This window comes from Pyxicephalus adspersus, chromosome 3, assembly GCF_032062135.1.
Source record: "Pyxicephalus adspersus chromosome 3, UCB_Pads_2.0, whole genome shotgun sequence".
In the NCBI taxonomy this organism is placed as follows: Eukaryota; Metazoa; Chordata; class Amphibia; order Anura; family Pyxicephalidae; genus Pyxicephalus; species Pyxicephalus adspersus.
This window is the reverse complement of record NC_092860.1, coordinates 103941831-103964481: the sequence shown is the minus strand read 5'-3', so window position 1 is coordinate 103964481 and position 22651 is coordinate 103941831. Positions and strand designations below refer to the sequence as shown.

The window sequence follows — 22651 nt, the reverse complement described above, 5'->3', positions numbered from 1 at the left end:
CATCTGAAAATAGATGCTTTTTACAAGTGGGTTTGCTTTTCATGCTTGTGAATACCTGTCTTACCTCCTAATAAAGGAGCATTAGATTATGAAGTGCATATCTGCTTTTGTTTTGCATGTAAGGACAAAAGTTTTTACTTTGAAAATCCAAACATTGAAATTGATTAAAAAAATACATTTTGCTAGCACCTGATATAAATAAAGTGAACACTGCAGAATCCTAAGCTAAGTGACCATTCATGTTTGTAAGTGAACAGCCTGTATTCATTTAATAAATTGTAAAGAACTTGTAAAGGACTGAAGCCATTGGTGTTCGTTTACTTATTTAACTGGAACTGTTTACATGTCAAGGTAAATTTAAAAAAAAAAGAAGCTGTGTTTAACCAATCAACCCTACCACCAAACACAACTTATTATCCATCATTTACATTTTGTACAAAGCAAGCATACACTTTTCCTAAGTGAACTTTCATTTTGTGAACAGTATTTATTAATTTAGAAAATTTAACCCTGGATCACCCTAAATAATAATATATAGGAAAATAAAATATAGTATGCATTTAACTTTGGCACAGTCACAAACTTGTAAAAAAGATAAGACACTAGAGGTATATATATTGGCTTACCTGCCTGGGCTATGCAGGCCATGTGCAAATATCTCTGGTGGCTGATTTGTACTGTTAAAATGAGGGTTGCTTCTAGGTATAGAGTAAAGAGCATTGCATGCATCAATATCAACATCCAGCCTCAGCACAGATCCTGTAAAGTCACTAAAAGAGTGAAAAAGAAAAACATAGGTTAATGTTTACTAAATATACTACAACCTAGTTATAATGTAAGCCCAGAACACATATTCAGTCCAGTGCAATGTTAGAATATAGATAAAACTAAAAACAAGGAAAATATGGTGTAAAAGCTTGATAACAGAACTCTGGGTACCAAAGCATCCATTTAAATATATCAATCAACTTCGTGTGCCCCAAATGCCTTTGCAAACTAAAATAGATTCACCCTTTTAAAAGTAATAGTCTGCTTATCCCAAAGTTCAACTTTTAAGTACAATATCAGAGAAAACTTTACTGATTGAACCTTCAAAATCAGTAATGGTAGGACCCATATTTACATCTTTTACTCTACGAATGGGTAACAGGGATGGTGCAAATATGCAAATTAGATATATTTAATAATCTGCTCTCAAGCTGGATTGTTGGTTAATATCAAGGGTTAACATAGAGGTAAGAAGGGTAGCTTGGGATGTGGGCTTCCATCAAAAGATATGCCATCATAGGGAATGAAGCATGGAGACTTTATAGGAAGAGGCGCATGGAAAGATTCATAGTAGTTCCACTATGAAATGAAAAATTTCATATTTTAAAGTAAACAGAGTAAAACTGTATTCATTTTAGTTTGATTTGTCATTGCACATGATTGGGTACTCAACGTGAATACAGTTTCACCCTCTTCACTAAACTCTGTGAACTTTCACTTTCCCAAAAGAACATTTTCTCTTTCTTAAGTAAGTCAATCTCTATAAATGCATAAATATATACAAAGAAAAATGTATGAGGTAATTCACATTTTCCAGCACCAGGAAAAACATGCTAAGGGACAACTTGAGTTTTGTAGTATAAGAAACCACTTTATGAGCTGAACAAACATTAAAGATGAATTGAAATACATTGTACTTTACATTAACAGTGAATATGTGTATAGCTTTCCTGTTCTCAATATAATCTGAAAACATGTGAAAAAGCAACCTTTATAAAGATGTATATTATTTTTACCTTAAACCATCCATTTCTTCCATATCATCAATAGTTATCATTCCATCTCCAAGGAAAATATACAAGAAGCCATCTGGACCAAACAAGAGCTGTCCTCCCAGGTGTTTTCTGTGTAACTCAGCTACTTCGAGAAATAGCCTCTCTGTCCTCACATCAACTTGACTGGGGTTCTTCCTGTTTCCAATGATGGATAAAAACCACTGAATGCATAAAATTTATAGTCCTGGCACACTTTTTACACATGTGTATTTTTTATATCTGTTGATCTTTTAACTGACATTGACGATGACTAGGATAATAGTGCAGCATAGCTTAAAAAGTGTTTGGAATATCAATGTGGTCTGCCCTAATCTCTCTTATATTCCTGCTTTTAGGCATCACATTCACTTATGTTTCCTATTTTCTAACTTTTTAAAATATAAAACATGTAACCTCCCCCAGATCCCTTGTGGCTGGGATTTGTTTTAGGCTAGATTGATACCTTGAATTGTATATATGCACCTTTGCATGGCTGTTATGCAGAAAATGGACCGCTTTTGATTTAGTTGATAATTGTTTTTACAATCCATCAAGGTGTATTTTCATGTTTGTGCCTGACAAAAAATAAATCACATCTGTCTGCTTGTCATAAATATATAATGCATTATTGTTTACATCTAGGGGCTCTATTTAAGCAACCTTGTGCATTAAAATAAGCATTGGCTAAGATAGGAGGCATTTTATTGGCACAAAAAAACTTTCCACAGAAGTGTGGCTGAATAAAAGTGCACTGGTATTGTGGAGAGCAGGGGGATATATTTTTGTGTCTTACAGAACCAGATTGCCAACTGCCCAGGCATAACCACCAGCTAATCATCTAAAATAAAAGTTTGCACATTTGTATGCAATGTGATATATTTAAGTTATATTTCTGCATAGGTAAAGAAGCTACAAATTTCACAACAACAAGTTGTTCATGTGGTACCTAGACACCGTATATTCCACAACTCGAAGAATGTGGTCGTGAGGTCCGCTGGCCCAGCGCTCTTGGTTGGTGGTGTACGACACATACAGCTTTCCATTTTTCTTATAATTGGGATGGAATGCAAGGCCTAGCAATCCTCTTTCATCTCCTCCCTGCAGTCAAACGAGAAACACAAAGAATTGAAAAGTTAATTATGTGCTTTATTGTGTTTCAGCTGGAAACCAAAAAAAGTCTCTTTCTTTCTATTAAATATTCTCTGACCAAACTGCTTTAGTTTTTTTTTTCTTTCCGTGACTACCGCATATAAACAGATTATAAAACATTTCACTTTAGGGACTATTTAAAAGTTTGGACAAGACAATTGTCTGGTGTGGTTATCTAGCTCTTTGGCCTGTATGCTACTTTTGTGCAGTGATTTGTGTGTGTAATCTTTTGGTAGCCATGAAGACAAGTCTGAGTGCTGTAAAGAATTCTTAGCTGTGTTACTAGGTTGCTCATAGTTCCTTGTAGGAAAATCAGGGGAAAAAGTTAATAATGTTTAATCCAAATATGCAAAACTGAAGGGAAAAAAAAGCACAGGCGGCTGCCAAGTTCCACTGTCTTGGCAAAATGTTTTGAAAACATTCGAATTGCTAGTGTAATATGTAAACCTTTGTTTTACCCTGGGGGCAGCTACATCACTTGTCACTACTCTGGTGGTCTTCTCATCATTGCACACTGTAGGTAATAACCTGCTATCTCCTGCACAGTGTTTAAATCTAGACATGTGGTCAGTGCTAGCTGAGACATTTTCTTCATAGAAACGAAAGCAAATTAAACAATTCCTATACTGAAAGCTGCTACAAGTCACTGCCCAGTGCTAATGTGTTACACTAACATTTCTACAAACAATTTTGCCACCAAAAAGTGACATCTATTGGAGACTGGGCAGTGTTTAAAACTTTACTGGAGCACATTTAGCTGATCCCAGGCGCATAGAAAACTGTACCCTGCACCCTTGGGTTTGAAATGGTGGTGCAGTTTTCCCACCTGAAAAGGAAAAACAACCATGTGGCGAGAAAGCAACATGTTACTTTCAAGAACTGAGCTGCAGCCCCACCGCAAACTGCAACCACAGCAAATGCATGCACCAAATGGTTCCCAAATGCTCCTGTTGGGAGAGGTTGGGACACTGTGGCCATGTGGGAAACTGCAGAGGTTTAAAATTTCAGATATTCATATACAGGACTACATTTCCTTTTATGTATAAGAGATACAGAAAAAATACATTGTCCTTTAACAACTGCTTTAACACCTCTGAAAACACATTATTATTAATAATATTATTAATAAACAGGATTTATATAGCGCCAACATATTACGCAGCGCTGTACATTAAATAGGGATTGCAAATGACAGACTAATACAGACAGTGATACAGGAGGAGAGGACCCTGCCCCGAAGAGCTTACAATCTAGTATTACAGTATTGAGACTAACTCCACGCAGATGCTGGTTAGATCAAGGATATCTAGCAGCAGATAGAACTGTGGGGCAGTCTCTGGATTGAAGATAAATATTGCAGCAAAATGGTTTTGTTCTTTTACTTTATTTTTGTCTGGAGATTAATGTGCTGTCTGTTTAAATTTGCTGAAATGTTTTAAAACAGATTACCTTATGGCAAAGTGGGAACACACACTAGTCAAAGATTAGAAAGTCATACTGAAGTCAGCTCTCCTGATGGCTGATTGAGCCAGATCAGATCCTAAGGACTGAAGTCACAGGATGAATATGATATCCAGTCAGAGGCAGACAAAGGAAGGTGCAAAGTGTGAAACTGCATGAGGTCTCTGGACTCTCCTAAGCTAACACGGGCCCCCCAGCAACCCTGTTACTGACTTGGGGGGCCCAGGTCAGTTCTGCACAGCCATTGTAGCCAGTCGAGTGGCAGAGAGAGAGAGGTAGGCAATGATAGTCTCAATAAAGGTCTTCAAAACCTGGAACTGCACTGTAAATAAAATGACAACTAGTATTGTAGGTAAAAGGAATAGTGCTATAAAACACTGAACTATTACTCTTTTTCTTCAACATGTAATCAAATGTTTATATATTTTTATCATACAAACCCTTGCTTATAATAATGATGATAATTAAACGGTGCCTTTGAGTAGGAAACATTTAATAAACAGGCACTCCTGAGTCACAGACCCAGGATACTGACTCATGTAATCTTTGTATCCCTAGTAACCCTGCAAGAGAAAATATTTCTGTCCTGGCTAAGCATGCCTTGAAAGCATTTCCAGAATGCATGACACTCAATCCCTTGTTAGTGGAGAAACCCTGGCTCACATATATTAGAGCCACTGCTGCTTTGATAAGAATCTGGCACCGTGTCCCGCTGTAGATTAGAATGGCACGTTCTAGCTAATAAATGCAATAACAAATATCCAAAAAATCCAAAGATTTACATGAGGATTCAAATACTTATTGAATGGGATACCTCTGGTGGGATCAAAGCAGAGGGCGGACTTTACAGTCATTTGCAGCATACAGGCGGAAAAGTATAATTTTAACAATTATACAATTCTGACAACATTCTGTTCTAAAACAACAGGCTTGGACAGTTACATTTGGAAAATATATTTATTTTTTAATGAACACTTAAAATGTTGAATTATTTACCATTTGCAGTAGATGCATGGACAATACATAAATATGAATGTTCAATACAAGCATATGGTCACATGTTAACTTTTAAATGTTCATTCTACTATAAGGGTACTTGTGCTTTGGCATACGATTTTTTATATAGTTGTATTTGCATATATTGACTTATTTCAAACATATTTAATTCTAGGCACACATAAACCAATACGGAGGTTTTATTCTCAGTCTGTCCTGTTTATGTACAATAAATATATACACTCGCTGTCCATATTATTAGGTACACCTGTTCAACTGCTTGTTATCACAAATATCAGCCAATCACATGGTAGCAACTCATTGCATTTAGACAAGTAGACATTGTCAAGATGACCCGAGGAATTTTAAAGTGTGCATCAGAATGAGGAAGAAATGTGATTTAAGTGACTCTGGCTATAGTATGGTTGTTGGTGCCAAGCAGAATAGTCTAAGTATTTCAGAAACTGCTGATTTGCTGGGATTTTCATGAACAATAATCTCCAAAGATTGGTTGAAAAAGGGAAAAATACCAGTGAGCAGCAATTCTTTATTAAAGCCAGATGTCAGAGTTGAATGGCTACACTGGTTTAAGCTGATAAAATGGTAACAGTAACTCAATAACTTGTTACAACCGTGGTATGCAGAAGAGCACCTCTGAGCTCGCAATACCTCAAACAGTGGCAGTGTGCCACTCTTGTCGGCTAAGAACAGGCACCTGAGGCTGTAATTCACATAGGCACGTGACAAGAGCAGATTGGAAAAATATCACCTGGTCTGATGAGTCTCAACTTTTGCTGTATGATTTGGATGGTAAGGTCAGAATTTGTCATCAACAAACATTAAAGCATGGATCCATCCTAACTTAAAAAGTTCAGGCTTGAAGAGATGTAATGGTATGTGGGATATTTTCCTGGCATACTTTGAGCCCCTTAATACCAAATGAAAATCGTTTAAAACCATCCTTTTATGATTGCAGTGATATATATTCTGAGGGCTACTTCGAGAAGAATAACATGCCATATCATATAGCTCAAATCATCTCAATAGTTTCTTAAACAATACAGTGAGTTCGTTGTATTCAAATGGACTCCATGGTCACTAAAATTTTGTCCAATAAAGCACCTTTGGGATCTGGCGAAACGTGAGATTCACATCATCATTACATCTTGTGCAGCCAACAAACGTGTAGCAAATGCGTGATGTTATCAAGTCGATATGTCACAAAATCCCTGGGAAATTTTACCAGCAACTTGTTGAATCTATACCATGAAGAATTACCACAGTTCTAAAGACAAACAGGTATCCACATTTTGTGTATATACATATTTATATACACATATATATATATATATATATATATATATACACACACACACGCATATACACACATTCACAATATTGTGTGCACCAGAAGTACTGCTTCACAATTATATGTGTATCTGTTGGCTTTTGGTTCCTTGGTTGCCCAAAGCACTAGATGTCTGGAAGAATGATACGATCTTTTTGTGAATGCAGAACACAGCTAGAAATACAGAATATAATTTTCATCTTTGCTAAATGCAAATAAGCATCCAATGCCCATGTTGTAGGGACAGTGTTCTGCCAGCCGTCCAACAACGCTCATGATGGAAGGCTCATTTGTGGGTGCAATGTTATGCACAGCCAACCACGGCCTAAGCGGTGCACAAACGCCACACTGTGCTATAGCTCTGTCATTTAGAAGGCACCTACCCTCAATAGGAACCCATGATAGGAATTGGCAGGCCCACACCACTAACAAGCATAAATGTGTAGCCTGGCAGTATGGGGGTCATCTTATCCAAAAATGATTAAGACTAAAAGACAAACCAGAAATATTGCTACCACTCTGCTCAAGCTTTCCTATTCAGACATCAACCACCCGTGGACACTTTCAAAATACTGAAATTTCCTGCTTTTTTAACTGGATGAACAATCAGTAAAAATGTCTTATTGCTCTTGCCAAACGGAAGACAAGGATAAATGTGACTTCATTTGTTTTTGTTTTAATTCAAACCTTTATTTGTACAAAGATTTGTTTCTACAAACTGTGACTAATGAAATGGTCATGCAGCTAAAAGAATTATCCTCACGTCATTATAATGAAACATAAATCCAGTAACCCTGACTTGTAACTTGCTAGTCTTTGGATTTGCTACTGACATTCTATATTTGTTACAATAAATCTAAATAAGAACTCAAACTGACCTTCCTCAAGAACAAACATTAAACAATTTAGAAGGCTAAGTACTCCCTTTCCTGATTGTGCTTTGGACCACCAAGAAACAATCATAAATTTTAGGATATATGAGGTTTCTATCACGTTTCTGCCCCTGCGGAGTTCTCCAACAGACTGTTTTGACTCCAAGGTCAAAAGACAAAAATACTGCACACAACAAAGATAAACTCTTCTCTTCTTTTTCTACATGTACAAATGAAATATAAAATTGGCCAAAGAAATTGACAAAATTTGGAACCGCTTATGCAAAAGTCAAAGTGTAAGTTGCAATTAGTAATGCCCCATAGCAACAGAAGAGATTTTATCTTTCTTTCATCTGTAAATTGAAAACAATTTTGATACTATGGGACATATTTATAAGCAGTAAATGTGACTTTCATGAAACACTAACTCATGTTTAATCAAGGTCAAGGAAGTTTCACGCTTTATAAGGATATCTCTAAGGGCTCTATTTATAAAAGAGGGAAACATTACCTGGTGGCAATCTTCCAGGCCCAGGTGTTTCAATGACAAAACTCGATTCCCACTAGGGAATGTTTGAGGGAATGTCTGATTCCCTCTTTCATAAACATTGCTCTAAATGTTACTTTACTTCACACATGTATACTGCTCTTTTGAATGCTTTCTAGGAATCACTATATTTTTTAATAGCTGCAAAATACCAAAACTGTTTGTAGGGGCTATTATTAGAATTTTCCTATTGAGCTCAGGTAAACACCACTGCATTGTGTAACACATGAATATTGTCATATATTTTGCTGCCTGTTGACGTGTGTCATATTAAAGCAGTCTGTTTATTTGGACTGTCTAAAGTATAGCAATGCACCTAAAAGCTCTATGTACGTTTTTTTTCCTGAGGCAACACTATGTATGGCAACACGTACTGTGCACTATAGTGCAATGGCAAGAAGATGTGTTGGGGTTTTATTCCATATAAATCTAGGCTAAGTAGACCTTGAAGCCTGCATAGAATACTTGTTCACATATCAAAATTTACATCAAAAGTCCTATTTTTCCTTAAAACCTTTTAGCTTGCTTTCACAATAAGCTGTGGTAACATGCAACTTAAGCACATTGTTTGTGATGCTGTACTATTCAATCTGATGGAGATTCCAACGCTCATTCCAACATCCAACATTGTAGCACATCACAAAGCACAAAAATGCATGCACAAGTCAATGCACGCATGCAATGCACCGTAACATTGTGAATACTACAGCAAAGACTATGCCTAGGTTGTGACATAGATTCTGGGACAATTATGTCATCAATCTACTGTGGAAAGGAAGAATAATTTCCTAAGTTTTCTTTTCCTGATAACTACTCTGACCGTAACATTGTACCTTGACTTACACAAGCACTAGCATTTAAATAATTGAAATATGCTTGGACCAGGAAATTTTGGTTGCTGGCTATGGAGACATTAGTGAAACATAATTTAGCATACATGCATTTATTTTTTTAAAAATATCTCATGCTAGGTCTGCTTTATTAGCAACAATAGCCTATTCATCACATAAATATTAAACAAAAAAGGGGACTATCGTATATACTTGAGTATAAGTCGATCAGAGTATAAGCCAAGGTACCTATTTTTACCTTGGAAAACAGGAAAAATTGATTGACTCGAATATAAGGCGAGGGTGGGAAATGCTGCAGCTACTGGCAAGTTTCAATATTCAAAATAAATACCAAGAAATTTGCATAATACGCCCATTACAGCCATAATACGATAAATACCATAGTGAGAATTTAATGGTTAGGTAGGTATACTACTTACTGTACCTACTCCCTGGTGGTATGATTCTGTCCAGAAAAAGTGGCTGAAAGCAGTACAAAGCGGTACTGCATTCAGCCACTGTAGCCCCCCTAGCATTCTAATTCTGCATTCTAATAAAGCATTACATTTTTTTGCATGGAATTTTATTTTACATTGTAGGCTTTTAATTCCTAGGCATAACTCACCGAAATATCTCCAATCAATATTTAATAAATTTAATAATAAACTTTAACAAAAAAAAACACAAAAATCTGTAAAAAAAATAGTGAAACATGTGTTATAACTGTACAGTAGCATGTATAATATATATATATATATTATATAAAAAAATTCTTTGTATTGGACTCAATACAGCTATTTTGTATCAAATCCAATACAAAACTATATAAATTTCCCGCCGCGCCTCCCGTTCGCACCGACGTCACCAGGAAACCCTGGAGATCGTCTCTACTTTCGGCGTCTGAAGACAAGAAAGAAGATGTGTGCGGAGGAGCTGGGGGACCAGCAGGACATCAACGGGACAAGGTAAGTGGGTTTTTCAGTATTAATCTAATGTCATACAATGTTGTATGACAATCAGATTGCACTGTAACGGTATTTACTACTGTTTGGTCTTTTGAAGTTACGGCGGAGTTACGCCAGAGTGTGGCTTTTAAAGGCCAGCGTATTTCCGCCGCAGCCTGATGACATTGTCATCAGAAGACGGAAACCGCTGTACGCGGCTGCCGGATTGGGTGCTTTTCTGAACCTGACTGGAGTATAAGCCGAGGGTGACTTTTTCAGCACATTTTGGGTGCTGAAAAAGTTGGCTTATACTCAGATATATTCGGTACTAAAATTCTGCCTTAATTAAAATATATAGTTTTGCAAAGGATTTCTCAAATCCAATCAGTTGCGATCACCAACACAAAACCTTGCAGGGAGTATCCACACGCAGCCCTAACGAAATATAAATGGTCTTGGTACACAAAGGATAGAATATATTACACCATTTTGCATGTCTTCCCCAAACCTAATAAATGTAACCAACTTGTTAGCCAATTCAAGCAAGGTAAAGCTGAGGAAAATAAAATAAAATGTGCTCATTTCCCTCTTTTTACAAGCTTAAAACACAAGTATCATCTTTGAACCTAGAGTTTCACATTATCAACAAATGAAAAGCATTTGCTAAATTTGCAGTTTAAGTCTGCACTATCAATTTTATTAACAAAATTGGTCTAAAAAAGTCAGCAGAACATGGACGCAGTTTGCATATCTTGGAACACTAGTTTTAACAGTTCCAGACTGGCGTTTTGAAGAAAAAGCTATTAAAAAGTAGTCATAGGTATGATGTCATTCTCATAAGGTCTTAAAAAAAGACCAAAAGTACAAATAATATTTGTAATGTGCGACTTCATCCATGCAGCTTTCCATGCCTCGCTCTTGGATAATATTTAGTGGTCTTTCCTGTTTGTTAAATGAACACCTTCTTGGTTGGAAAAGATTTCTTGAGAGAGATGTCTAAGAAGTTTAGCTTTTTTGCGGCTCCATAAAACAGGCTTAAAATGTTTGATGGGATGATGAAAAATCTCATGGATCTGACCTGAATAAAACAACATAAGGGTATATTTCAGTGGCTCCAGCAGATTACCCCTGTTCATTCTCTCAGTGGCTTGTGGATTACATAATCAACCTTGCCTTGATCCCTCCTCCCTGTGCAGACATCAGCACACACAATCACAAAAGTCACATGCCGGCTCTTACAACTAATAAAAACCAGCTACAAAAATAGGGTAGTCTTCAGAGAAGCATTACATAGTGCAGTAATAATTTTGTCAATTAAATCATGGCTGAGTCACACCTTTTTATTTCTGGTGGCCAAACAGTTTTATTACACTCAGGCTTCACATCTTGAGAACTTGGGGGTTCAGAAAAAAAAAAAGTTTTGCATATCACGAAGATTTGCTTCTTTAAATGATAGAAACATTTCCTAAAAAGAACAATAAATCACTTTTAGCATTTAAACTACAGACTTAAGCTCAAAGTGAACCTGTGCTTCGTTTATAGGGAGCTTACCAAAAATGTAATCTTCCCTTCACTTCCCACTGTTCCATTTGACAACCAGGAGCAAGGACAAGAAGAACTGCATGAGCTCAGCGTTGTCAGTAGGAATGAAGTTGAGGGAAGGGTTTTTATAGAATAGTTCAGGGTCAAAACCCCTGTTGTTTTAATGTAAAGTTTGTTCCATTAAGGATACATGAGAATAGGTGGACAGAACAAGAAGCTAGAGGAAATGATGGAATAATATGTAAAATTGCAGTTTATCCAAGAAACATACCCCAGCACTTGAAACCTTCTTGTCATTCTCTGGGTTTTAAATGAGAGGTATTACAAAAGGTCATAGTCCAACTATTGGGTTGGTTCCCTACAGCTAAAAGTAAGGCATTGCTCTGTGGTACTCTTTTTGGAAGCAGGGTCCCAGGCACCATAGGTACCCGTAGTAGGGGCCTGGGGTTCCTGAGGGACCTAGGTTTAAGGGCCCGTGGTTCTGGCAACTCCTAGCAGAGGACATGATTTTTAGCTGGTTTTTAATGAAGGTTCAGTTGGGCTTAACCTACCTTTTTCAAAAAAGCTATTCTTTACCAGCCATTTTATAGACATCTTGTATAAAAGATACTTTAAATATTGTAAAATATATTGAATTTTTTACCAGACATTGCTAGGTAAGTAGAGAGAGAGAGAGAGACAGACTGTATTAAGTCAATGGGTGGAGGTGAGAGGAATTACCTGGCAATTAACACTGAGCCTACAAACTCAGCCAATCACAACCTTGGGTTCCTATTTTGGCAATGAATTCGTGTGGCAGCACATTTACTGATAAATGAGTGTTAAATGCCATCTGGCCACAATATGCACAGACATGATGTTATAAGTGTATTTTTTTACTCCTTCTTAAAGAAACAGTGAAGGTTTTAAATTCAAGGCAATGGCAGTACTGAAGTGAAATAAATGCCCTACTGCTTTTTCATTAACTGCAAAAGTGTACCCTAGAAGAGTTATTTAAAGGATATGTTTACCTATGCTTTGTTTATGCACGCACACACACACACACATATATGTGTGTGTGTGTGTGTTTTTATATCCAGTAAATGTAATATGTCTAAGCATATCTTCATTCTAATTCTCTTTTTAGTACATGTACAGTATCTAGGGGTTTAATTGGAAGGAGATGTCAATAAAGTTTGTTAACACAGAACAAATCTAAGGATAAGTGGAACCTCAAGTAATTATTTTCAAGGCCATGCAGGAAAGCAGCAAAAGTGCATTGTGAAGCAACTCATAGTAAGCAATTCAGTTTTCTGTAGTCCAATAAGACCAATTATTTCTGCTTCCTATCCATTACCTGCAGAGCCCTTCCAAAACTTCCTGTGCACCTGCTCTCCTACTCAGATGACTGGCTAGCCCTCTTGATACACTGGGTCACATTCGGTGCAGAAAGCCTGGTAGCATGAGACCCATTTTGCCTAAGTTCACCAAGACCAAGACCAATTGGGAACCTATTACATTGGGGAACAATTTTGAACAAATTTTTGTTGACTTCAGTTTTTAAGCTTATTTACACTAAAATAGGTATGCTGCTTCTGAAAATGCAGTTAGCTTTCTTCTATTACGTCAGGTTTTTTTTTTTTACCGACCCTATAATAATGCGATTACTGTAGTGTGGATTTGTATAGGCTATTCATTTACACGCAAGACAGTGTGGTCAGAGGTTGTGCGCTGCTCTACATAGTGAATAAGCAATATTTATTTTTTCACTTACACACGTATTTTCTTTCTTTCAGATCATGTCAGGCTCTGCTGTTTCACGTCGTAAGTGCCTACACAACCCTGATTCATTTTGTTATATCTCTGGCAGTTTTACCATTCCCAGTCAAAGGGGGACATCAGCACATTTGTAGAGCAAGCCCATTTGGCATATTTCAAAATCAAAATAAGTCTTGGGGTCCTCATAAGGTGTGCAGTGTGTTGAGGGTTTACAGATGTGGAAAAAGGGAACACGTGATAAGATGCCATTAGGTATACCTATGGTTTGGCGAGAGCCAGGAGATCATTTCAGTGACTGTTACTTTTGTATGTTTGTGTTTGTGAAAACTTCAGGATATACCAAGAAAAATAAACGTAATATAGAGTATCCTAGTCTACCATTGGCTATACGCCCAGTGGCTCATTCAGATGAAATCCCAATGCCGGTTTTCGTTACACTACCCTCTCTTGAAGAACATGATTATGGTGATAAACTAGGTGAGAATAATGATGAAGAGTTTGAAAATCAAGAAGACTCTGTTCATAAGGGATTTGATCAGCATGAGTTGAGTGATTTGGGACTATCGAAGAAGGCTTCAGAACTCCTAACATCAAGACTGAGTGAGAAAAACTTACTTGAAAAAGGAACAAAGGTATCGTACTTTCGAACCAGAGAAATTGCATTTCTCCAGTACTTTAGAACTGACACTGGCATTGTGTTTTGCCATAACATACCTGGTTTAATGGAGGAAATGGGGATTCCAATCTATAACTCAACTGAATAGCGACTATTCATTGATAGCTCAAAGCGGAGAATGGCCATTCTCTTTGTGAAGAATATGCAGACGTAAAGAGAGTCATTGAGTTGTTGCAATATCACCCACACGATTGGGTCATCTGTGTTGACCTTAAAATGGTATGCTTCCTTCTGGGTCAGCAACGAGAATACACCGAGTATCCCTGTTATCTGTGCATGTGGGACAGCAGAGCTCGTGAGAGGCATTGGGTGGAAAGGAATTGGCCTCCAAGATCTGCCCTAAAACCAGATAATCCAAACATTCTACATGAGCCACTTGTTGATAGAAAGAATATTCCTGCCTGTGCGCATAAAACTGGGTCTGAAGAAGCAGTCTGTTAAAGCTTTGCCAACCGAAGTAGACTGTTTCAAGTACCTCATTTTGGCATTTCCTAGCCTGTCATTTGAAAAAATAAAGGCCAGTGTGTTTGGTCCACAGATTCGGCAGCTTATCAAAGATGAACATTTCATCAGGACAATGTCAGAAGTCAAAATTAATGCTTGGTTATCATTCAAAGCCATTGTCAAGGACTTTCTTGGAAACTCACAAGCAAATAATTATACAGAAATTGTCCAGAAACTCTTGGAGAGCTACAAAATGCTTGGTTGCAATATGAGCATCAAGGTGCATTTTCTGCATAGCAATCTTTCTAACTTCCCGGAAAACCTTGGTGCTGTCAGTGATGAGCAAGGTGAACGATTCCACCAAGGTTTGAAGGTCATGGTATCAGGGTAGATGGGGTGTACATATGGTGGCTGACTATTGTTGGAGCATCCAGCGGGATTGTCCTAACACTGAACACTCCAGGAAAAGCTAAAAGCGTAAATTTTTACCTTAACCGCTTACCTGAATAATTTTCAAATGTTTTACTGTAAAAAAAAAAGTCCTAGAGTAACAAAAAGTCCTTTGTATGAACAAAGGAAATTTAAATAAACAGTAATTCAAGTTAATAATGCATTATTTTTTCATTGTATGCAAAATTTGAGTGTTGTCTGACAAAAATGGAGGGTACCCTGTATCGTAAAAAATGGATGTGATAGCAAAAAAATGGGGTCATTTCTGGATTCCCCACCCAAAAATTAGTACAAAAAAACAAGTGTAAGATCTAACTCAATAAAAAATTATGTCTCCATTGTTATTATACAAGGGAATGTGTTATTGTCAGTCAGCAGCTTTATATAGCTGTCAGCAGCACTGTGGTCCTAGGCCATGTTGGCTATGCAGAAATCTGGCCCTGACTACCAGACATTATAGCTGCTCTGTGTTGTCCTATGAATATTTTTGTAGGTGGTAAAGTACAAATTAGTTGTTTCAACCCTAAGTAGTTAATCTGTTAACATTTCACTTTAATGTAGAAAGAATCTGATGAGCTAGTTTGTTTTATGATGTGATATCCAATATGTTAAATTAGCTGTTTATAACTAGCAGAAGATGTGGCTGTACTTAGCTGACGGTCTTTTCCACGCGCGCAAGCTGTGTGTTTAGGTATACTGCTACATAGACTAAACCTTGGGTATGCTGTTCAAATAAATTGTATAAAAATGACTATGTAGCTCTTTCCAGCACAGTCTAGGTAATGATAAATTCACCAGTCCACTCATGGATACATTTCTCATTTTTATTCAGCGTTAAGTGAATAGCATAGATTTAATCATATCAGATTGGTTTATTGTTAGGCTGAAACTCTGCTCCTCATTGACATTTTGTGACTTTATTAGAACATTTTGTATTAAATGATTATTTATAGTTATGTTAATGTCATTTGTGAAACCGTTGCTTTTCATACAGTATTTTAAATCTACACATACATACCATACCTCCCACATTTTACAACTCTTAATAACCTCAAACCTTTCAGGACAATTGGAACAAATATATTTGATATGGAGAAATAACATATAAATAAGGAACTATTTAATCAATACAAATGATAATTGTGTTAGTTAAATTTAATGTAGATGTACAAAAAAATGAACATTTGTAACAGATACAAACCTATGTAGTGAAAGTGAACTGAGGAGAACTGTACCAAAAACATGTGGCAAATATTATTGACATGATGAGTGAAGGGTTTTTCCCTCTAAGGTGCTATAAAAACAGAGGATCAGAGTTTACAGTTGGCATTCCCACTAATGTGTATAATTTGCAAGTGAAATTTATACATGTTGAACAACATTAGCAGAGATCTGTCATATAAATATAGCACTCAGTGGAGTCAACCTGTGAGGTATACAACTTCTGCTAATATGCAGGGACATGTTTGACATCTCATGTTAAAAGACACTTACATTGTTATTGCTTGACTTTTCATCTGAAAAACATTGGCGGTTGGTTTAAATATATTCATGTACACTATTTCTTAATATCAAAATGTTTTTTTGAGAACATGTATGCCACTTGGTTTGATGAGAGCATGCCTTCCTGGCACAACAGGCATTCACATCACTGTTTTAAAACAGTGTCCTTTATATGAATGAAGTTTTACCTTAGTCCCACTTGTTGGTTTATTCTTAAGAAATAATTAATGGAAATAATTGGGTAACTAAAGATTGATTCGAGCAGGATATGGTGGACTAATCACATCTTCCTTTTCCACAAAGGACACCACAAGAATAGATTTTTATACTTAATTATTATTATACGTTATTTTTATATCTAGTTATAAAAGATCTGTAACTTAGGTTAAATCATATGATACTCTTATGCACCACATTTAGGCGTATTTAGGCCTAAAAGCAATAGATACTACATTCTAGTTTGACAGTTTTAAAATGTGGTGTTTAAATTAGTTTTCTTTTTTCTACATGATGATCTTGGAAATAGCACTCAACCTCATACAGGAAACTCTGCAATGTTGACCTGCATGACTTTAATTATGAAACCATTCCTTACCACCAATCCCAAAAACATTTTTTTATTTAGAAATACAATTGCATCAGTAAATAAATAAACTGAACCAATAATGATTAACTAATAAACAATCCCACTGGGTCAAAGAAAATAGGTTATTAACACAGCGACCATAGCACAATCTGGCTAATTTCAGCTATCTCTGACTTCTTATGTCAATGAATTCCTTTAATGTTGTAAGCCATGTGACCCCTGTGTCTTATTCCAGATCAAATTACCGACTACCCAACCAAACTATGTCATTATGTAATTAGTAAACCATTTCAGTTATGCATGGATGTCCTTTTAAATACATGTGACTGGTGCATCTAAAAGTGCAAGTGAATCAGCCATCATAACATTTTAAACCGAATAACATTTCTGAACATAGAATACGGTAAATACCACATTAAAAGAAACATTTTAAGATTGAACATGTTGTTATGTCACCTTATAAGCCAAAAGTATTCTCTAATATCTGTAAAAAACATTGTAGTTGATACATTAAAAAAAAAAAAATTTGCTTGTGTTAGGTGATCAAAGGTTACCCAATGACATCTTTCAATTCTTCCACATATATGCATTTGCTGGTTTACACAGGGTTTTACAAAGCTACTTAATTCCTAATTTTGGATATACAATTTTACACAAACACACACATCAAGATTTGTTTCATTATTGCACTTTTAAATCCATGAAAATGGGGTTGATGAGAACAAGCATGTTTTTGGCTGGGCCCACAAGACTGGGCCCACAATTTTATAGCAAGGATCTGTTTCAGGCACAGAATTAGTGCTTTTGATGCTAGGAAAAAAAAACCTCAAATACAGTCAATGAAAGGTCTGTGTCACCAAAATTCCAAGAGATTAGAGGCTAAATCACAGAATGACTGACTTTGCAGTTTTCACAACTATGAACAGGATTGTCAGCTTCAGTAGCTACTGGTGTTATCCAATCCAGCTGCTAGTGACAGTAGCAGAAGTTTGTAGGTGCATAGATAAACATTGTAGTCAAATACAGCAGCAACCTGGTAGTTAGCTACAGATTGCTAGAGAAAACAAGCAGACAATTTTGTAGCTTCTACAAATCTTTACTAGACAATGTTATATTAGCCAGAGGTGCTTCCAGAATGTCCCTAAAACTATGAGCAATATTACTTGGGTTTCCCACTTTATTTTGGAGGCTTAATCTGTTGCACATCAGGTCAGCTTCTACCAGGGAAAAGTATTGGGCAGCCACACCTGCTAGTGTATAGTTGACTTTACTTAAACCGAACAAAAGAAAATGTTATCTATTTCAGTTCACCTTCTAATAAAAGTGTTAGCTGCCTTTTTCCTTCCATTTTTATTTTTAATTGTTCATGCTATTTTTATGCCAGTAACACACTTTCTATTTTAGAGAACATTGAACAGCAGCATTTTTACTTTAAGAGGTATCACATAGGTGGACTGGATTGAGCTGATAACAATGCATGAGATAACACTGAAGAATAACCTTGAGGTTACAAACTATTGGATTTGTGGAAGATTTAATGTGTTTATTTGAACTTAAAATTGAACAAAACTTTAGCCATGGCATATTTAAATTAGAACTAAAAGTCCCACTTTACAAAATTAAGGATCAGGCAGATGGTTATTGCAGAATGGGACAGGCGATGTCTCTTCTACAAAAATCCATCCTACTTGCCTGATCATGGCAGTGAAACGTGGAAAAGCTGAGCTGAGCACGCACAGAGTCAGTTTTGATTACCAGGGAAACAATCAAGATGGTTGAAAATCTTCCCTAAAAAGGAGAATAGGTAAGATGGCAGGGCCCTGCGCTGGAACCCAGATAGGTGAGCAGCTTTAGTTCTGCTTTAACAAATTAATAGGCAGCAAATAGGAGTTCATTGTTTTCTTACAATTTTTTTGGCTAATAAACTTTCACATCCTACATTGAATTTGTTAGTCCAGATTCCAGAACACCAAAAATAAATACATTATCTGATTACCGGTGTCATTGATTAGGCAAAGAAGCATATTCTGTTACAGCTTTACCTCAGAAGAAATGATTATTGGAGAAAGTAGGAATCCAGCGGGAAGAACCTATAATACAACTCTTTAGCACTTAAGAGGTCAAATGGCTCTGAGTGCATAAAAAACCTGAGCCTACGCCAACGTAAAAACACAATGGCAGGTCTGATGAGCCTGATAGCCATATTGCTTCACCTTCCGGAGGCTAGTGACCTTTGCTCTTTACAGGTCAGGGTTCATAAATGGAACAGACCAGGAAATGTGCCAAAACAGATGTCTATACTTCAATAATGACGTGTGGAAAGCCAAGTTTTTAGGCCAGTACCTTGCACTTAATTAGAAAGAGCCAACAAAATGAATTGACACAGCTGCACTTTACAGATATCAGGCAACGCAGATCGAGCAATTTAACTGATTTGTAATAAAGCTGTAAAAATCTTAAATGGTAATTTGCCAGCCTTACTGCAGTCTATATGCCAAAAATGCACAGCTAGGGCCAATGATTTTACTATTTCATTATAGCCTGCTTGGGAAACTGATTGAAAAATAATGTATGAGGGTGAAGTAAATGTTCCCAGGTCTCCTTAATTTCAGTTTATTAAATCAATCCCTGCTGAGTGTTATATAGACCTGTTACGGTAATTTTAGTTGAAAATACTGAGATGTATTACAGTGCATTTATCAAAAACTGAAAAAGTAATTTCACTCGGTGCAAACCTGTCACAATACTCTCTCCAGTTTGATTTTTAATATTCACATACAATATCAAGACTTTACAGCAGTTTAAAAAATATAACACAGGCAAGCGCTAAAATGTATTTTTATGTTACATTTACTGTGCATATATCCTAAATCAAAATCGAAGCTTTGCCTTTTATTATGGCTATTGAATATGCAGCAGGAAATAACACAAATGATGTATATGATGCTAAACTGCTGTCGCAGAAATGGATCACATGCCATTTAAACACATTTTAGTTGCTAATATGTGTTAACAACAAATCATTCTTAATTGTAACAATTATTATGTGTTTCTTAAACCTGTCTCCTTTAGCCAAGGTATAAATTATTTGAGGTGCACAATAAAAATGTCATCATGGTCATTAATTGGTTAGGGATTTCAACAAATGGTTCAGGTTATTATAATGTTCTTAAACAATTTAGTTCCTAATTTTTCAGTAAAATAAAAGGCCAGGCTTTGTGGCATGGTCAAATCCTATATACAGAAGTCATATTTGTTTCAACTACTGTCATGTCTAATCCAACAACTGATCAGTATAACATATTCAGTGCTTATTTATGACATTGAGAAAATACCCAGGCTGTTTAATCCTTTTTTGTTCCCTAAAGCAAAAAATACATACCAATAAAAAGTGTATTGAAACAGAAAAACAATTATGTTATATATTGTTGCTTTCTTTATGAATTCCTTATTTAACCTGGTGATTCTTCCAGTAACAAATGTGTCCTGTATCTTTCTCACATTACTTCGTAATAAATCAGACTCAGTAGGATTTAATTTATCTATGGAGAATCGGCTTACCATGGGCTGCCCACGTCTTTTTTGGACTACAGAACCTCCTTGTATTTATAACACAGGGAAAGGTGTTTTGTAGTGCACAGAAACAAGCTGCATTTGGTTCTTTGGCCATCTGAATTGACCAGGTCCGTGGCACATGCACAGCTCATTGTGTATTCAACATAAAATTACGAACAGGCAAACAGACAGGTAAGTTTGTTTCATAGTACATAGCATGTACCTTCTGCGAAATACTGCTGTCTGCTCCCATTCTGCTCCCATTGTTTTGTTTTTCAAGTTTAGTTTTGTTTTAAATATATTGGGTTTATCAGATTACATAGAGGTAGTTCTTAGTAGTCATGTTTTCCTTCCTGAAGTGTCATAGCCCTATTAATGAACCTACTACAGTGTCTATGTATACCCCTTGTATTTTCTTTGGTTCCTGGATTTGTCTTTGTGTTGGTCTCTGATTCTTTGGTGTGTACTGAGGTGTAATATTTCAAAGGAACATGTGTTTTTACTAGCCTTCTTTGCTGGTTTTTAGTTTACAGATATCATATTATGTTAATTTGAATTATATGCTATTAGGCACTATGATGTTTGCTCTATTTTCTAACTCAGGCAAGGTTTTATGTACTTATGTAAGCAAAGCAAAGTACTCTCCTTCACTGCTTCATATCAAAAAGTATGAAATATTTATCGTAAAGAAACTTGGGAACCACCAGCAGTCATTGAACAATGCTCTACTGATGTTTCTGGTTAATATCCATGTCTGAGGGTATAGGGCAGATTGATTGCCTATATACTTTATACCTGTCCTTCTTGCTGAAATGTAGAACTGACTGCTGAGGATATTTGGAATATGTAACCCCAAAAGTCAGCTGTAAGTGAATACAGATGTTTGCAAACAATCTTAATCTCATAGATATTTCTTTCTTCAACTACCCAGCAGATAAACATTCTGGTGTGCTAAAAAACCAACTGTTTTTGTGTCTATAAGATCAGTATGTGTTGTATAGATGTGTATTGACTAGAAGAACTCTGTATGAGAACATAAGGTGATAAAATATGGCAACAAGCTTGAAAGATTTGGACACCCACCCGGTTTACATAAGACTATGGTTAATATATGGAGAAAGCATCATTCCCTTGTTTATTGGTCAATAGATTGCTTGTAATAGCTCACGTAATAAAAGCTACAGTTCCTGATATCTTATTTAAATAATGTTAAAATACATTGTGTTACTTGTGATAAGTGAGCCCATGTAGACCATGTAGTCTTATCAACTGAAGTCTGTGGAATTCCATAAACATCTTCATATTGCCAGGGTTAGGCTGTGTACACACCTACAATTATAGTCCCTAGAAATGATCTTTCCAGAGAAAAAATGATAGATGAACTAACAAGTGCTGTATGCACAGCACCATTTTGTTCTATGGAGAGGGGAGATGAGGAGAACCAGAAAGCAGCACCCCGCTGTGCTCTCCCCCCTTGACTTATACAACGGTCGTTCCCCATTGGTCATGCATGAATGACATTGGGCAAGCTATTTTCATGTTAGATTCTCGCCCGAGACAAGCACAATCGTTTATATGGGACAAGAATCCTCTGATGTTTGGATAGCCATAGACTAATTGGATCTGGCAGAAATTGCCCACCAAAGGTTTTATAGTCAGTTGGAACATTCAGCAGTTAGGTGAGAATCACCAAAGATGTTCCTCACCAGATTAAACATTTGTTACTTAATGCAATTTATTTTGATATGTTCTACTATTTTTTCAGTAACATAAAATTAATTTATATATTTAATAAGCAAAATGCATTTTTTTATCTTTTATGCCTTAACACACTTGTTATATTTGTATCCAAACTGAATCCAAACTTGAAGACTGGAAGTTATTAGTACCTTTATAAATTACTGGGGCAAAAAAACTCCTAAAAGTAGCTCAGAAAACACTGTATCAGACTTTTTGCATCAAAGATAAATAATGCAAGACAGGAGAGTAGCATTTTTAAAAATCAGAAAGCATGCAACAACCGCATAAATATACTAACTTCGCGCCTCAGGGGCATTCAATCTCTGATTCAGTACAGCTGTATAAAGCCTGGTTTAAATAATTTTGACATCAATACAGTGTGCTATGTTCACCAGGTGAAATCATTATCCAGTCCATCGTTATTTACAACAAAGGAATTGAATTACAT

At 36.3% G+C, this 22651-nt stretch overlaps 1 protein-coding gene across 1 annotated transcript in view; it reads right to left on the bottom strand.

Moving 5' to 3' along the window:
* The window catches only part of HHIP (hedgehog interacting protein), a 79429-nt gene that overhangs the window by 17288 nt on the left and 39490 nt on the right, over positions 1 to 22651 (bottom strand). Inside the window, exons 5-7 of the mRNA XM_072405878.1 lie at positions 2749 to 2900; positions 1785 to 1958; positions 627 to 770 (exon numbers count right to left, since the gene is read on the bottom strand). Of these exons, the coding sequence (XP_072261979.1) occupies positions 627 to 770; positions 1785 to 1958; positions 2749 to 2900 (470 nt within the window). The remainder of the gene's footprint in view (positions 1 to 626; positions 771 to 1784; positions 1959 to 2748; positions 2901 to 22651) is intronic.